The sequence below is a fragment of the Carya illinoinensis genome, chromosome 2, assembly GCF_018687715.1.
Source record: "Carya illinoinensis cultivar Pawnee chromosome 2, C.illinoinensisPawnee_v1, whole genome shotgun sequence".
NCBI classification, from domain to species: domain Eukaryota; kingdom Viridiplantae; phylum Streptophyta; class Magnoliopsida; order Fagales; family Juglandaceae; genus Carya; species Carya illinoinensis.
The window spans coordinates 37,082,806-37,085,447 of record NC_056753.1 but is presented as its reverse complement, the minus strand read 5'-3'; the positions used below and the strand labels follow the sequence as shown (position 1 = coordinate 37,085,447).

The 2,642-nt window shown below is 39.9% G+C and overlaps 1 protein-coding gene across 2 annotated transcripts; it reads left to right on the top strand.

Annotated features, from left to right (window-relative positions):
• LOC122301545 lies at positions 1-2,642 on the top strand. Of its 2 annotated transcripts, none has more exons than XM_043112943.1 (4): positions 1-433; positions 1,560-1,629; positions 1,706-1,806; positions 1,969-2,340. In XM_043112943.1, exons 1-3 carry the CDS (start codon positions 251-253, stop codon positions 1,756-1,758), a joined length of 306 nt encoding a protein of 101 aa, XP_042968877.1. In that variant the 5' UTR covers positions 1-250; the 3' UTR covers positions 1,759-1,806; positions 1,969-2,340. The 2 variants fall into 2 exon arrangements, with proteins under 2 accessions (XP_042968877.1, XP_042968876.1); XM_043112942.1 differs by lacking the exon at positions 1,969-2,340 and adding an exon at positions 2,347-2,642 and having other exon boundaries at positions 3-433.

The following is a 2,642-nucleotide window of genomic DNA, read 5'->3' as shown; positions in this document are numbered from 1 at the left end:
CACAGACCTTTCGACCGCCCCCTTATCGGTATTAAATATTTTACTTTCACTCTCTTCGACTCTCTGTTTGTTTTATGGGAAAATCACTTCGACTACAAGCCTACAACAATTGACCAAAATTATCACCCCGGCCAGACTCCAAACGCCGAAACGCGTGAAATCCATATCACGGATCCGGGCATCGTTCCCAGAAACAGGGAAACCTGGGTTTGTTCGAGTCGACTCAGAGCGAGTAAAAGAGCAAAAGTTGATGGAGAGCTCAGAGGGGCAGCAGAGTCAAATTCGGATGCCGCTGGCCCAGGTCGTCTCGGACTGTGCGAAGCGATGGTTCCAGGACGCGCTCAAGGAGGCCAAGGCCGGTGATAGCGCTATGCAGGTCCTCGTCGGCCAGATGTACTACAGTGGCTATGGTGTCTCCAGAGACCCTCGAAAGGTCTAACTCGACTTCTTTTCTCTTAGTTTTGTTTGTTAGTTTTTATTAAATTCTTGCAGCTGTTGCTCAATGCAATTTGAATCCTATGTAACACGCATTTCTCTTGTTCTCTCTCTCTCTCTCTCTCTCTCTCTCTCTCTCTCTCTCTCTCTCTCTCGTTTTCTTTTTTATTTTATGTTCCTGGGTTTCTAATCATCGTTATTACATTCACTTCGTTGGGGTTCTAAATTATTATACTGTGATTTAATGTCAATTTTAGAATCTTTTGTGGTTGTTGTCGAGAAAAATGAAAATTGACATTTTGAATACCATCTAGGATATTTGGTTGTTTTTTAGAAAAAAGGTCTTTAGTTACGCCAAGTTATAAGTGGTTGTGTCAGGCTCATAGGAATTAGTAGTTGTTTGTTATATTGGTTCGTATTTTACTTTTTGATCAAACCATGTGCTATGGCTTAAATGCATAGTCAGTCCTATTTTCGATGGAGTATTTGACAATTGAATCTAGCCTTTTCCAATTATTTTGGTATCCGTAATGGTGCCAAAAGGAGTAAGGCTTGACTCCAAGAAGTTCAAGAAAAAGGTCAGGCTAGTGGCCAGAGGCTTTACTCAAACATACGGGATAGATTATGAGGACCTTTGCCCTGGTGCCCAAGAAGAAGTTCGTTCATCTCCAGCTCTCTATTCCTACCAATTGAGTTGGTACCTGGAGATATAGGTGTAGCGCAGGATGAACTAGAGAGAATTCAAGAGTATACTTTGTTTGGCTTAGGTGAACTCCATAGGTGGAGCGAGCGTAACTTGTTGCCTGCTGGATTATCCTCCTTCTCACAATACAGCAAAGTAGCTAGCTTAAAGAGACAAGCAGGGCAGCGAGCAGGGAAGAATAGCAGATTAGTGTCGGGCAAATTGAATTACAAGATAGCATTTGTCAGCATTCTACAGTGCTCTTTAGAATCCTAGTGGATTTTGGGGTAGGCTGGTTTTTCTAATCTGTAGTTGGAGTACTGAGCTATGATTAATTTTACTTGTGTTTATTTATCTGCTTTATTGAGGAAGTTGTACTATTTCATTCGTTGGTTGTTAACATGTGACGAGTGAATTAATATATTGTACATTGGTTATAAAGGGACACACTTGGATTAATAGAGCTTCAAAAAGTCGGGTTTTAGTTTGGAACGTAAGCGATAAACATCCAGGTATTCTCTATCTGGCTTGGTTATTGGTATGGTATGGCCTTGCTTCCATAATTGATGAGCATTTGGTTTCTTTTAGGTTACAATGCAAGTGACTCAGATTCAGGTGGATTGAAGGGAGATGAAAAATAAGTCAAAGGTGATTGATTTTCTGTGAAGGTGCCAGTGGAAACTGAAAACGTAAGTTTTCTCCCTGGCATTCCTCTTCTTCTTTGATAAAGCTTCTTGGTTTAACTCTAGTTTCATATCTCTAATGCTGTATTAAGAAAACTGCTTTTCTATATTCTTAGCATACTGGAAAAAGAATTATTGTCTCTCATATGTCTAGATTACATATCTCAGATCTACAAGTGAAAGATACAGTCATTGGAAAAGTTTAGTGAGGAGAATAACACAATATCTGCATGAACTGCTGGACGTGGTAGACTTAATTTGTTCGCCTTTTTTGACAGTCAAGCGTCTCCCTTTCATGAGCCAGCTGATTTAAGAATGGTCATTTTTCTCTGTTCATCTCACCTCTTTAATTGCCCTCGTTATTTGCACACTCATGCATCACCAACAGAGAGGTGATTTTGTTAGACAAGGGTTGCTCTGAGCCACTAAAATTCAATTTTCTATGCGTTATCAAGCATATCATTTGTTTCTATTCCTGTTGAGTCTCCTGCATGGTTCTTGAACTAACCATGTAATGTGAATGTTATATGGGCTCGTCTTTTGCAGTGAATTCCTGGGTTGTGACAAGTTGACAAGTTCCAAGCCAACCAGGTTTAATTGACAGTCTAAAGGTTGATTTTGGTGCTGTTTTATTCTCTCTCTCTCTCTCTCTCTCTCTCTCTCTCATCCGTCTGTATGTTATGTATTTATATATAGACTTAAGGTTGCGTAGATATACCTTCTTTCCATTTCAGTTTCGTCCTTTATTAAGCATTTCCACGGTCGTGGCGTATTTTGTTGCAATGTTACAGTTAATGAGGCTGATGTTGATCCTAAATGACAAGGTTGCGAAAATTATTACA

Coding starts and splice junctions, on each gene's coding strand:
- LOC122301545 (XM_043112942.1), top strand. CDS start 251: ATGGAGAGCTCAGAGGGGCAGCAGAGTCAAATTCGGATGCCGCTGGCC. Junction 434..1,559: donor TCTCCAGAGACCCTCGAAAG/GTCTAACTCGAC, acceptor TTGGTTATAAAG/GGACACACTTGGATTAATAG. Junction 1,630..1,705: donor CGTAAGCGATAAACATCCAG/GTATTCTCTATC, acceptor GGTTTCTTTTAG/GTTACAATGCAAGTGACTCA.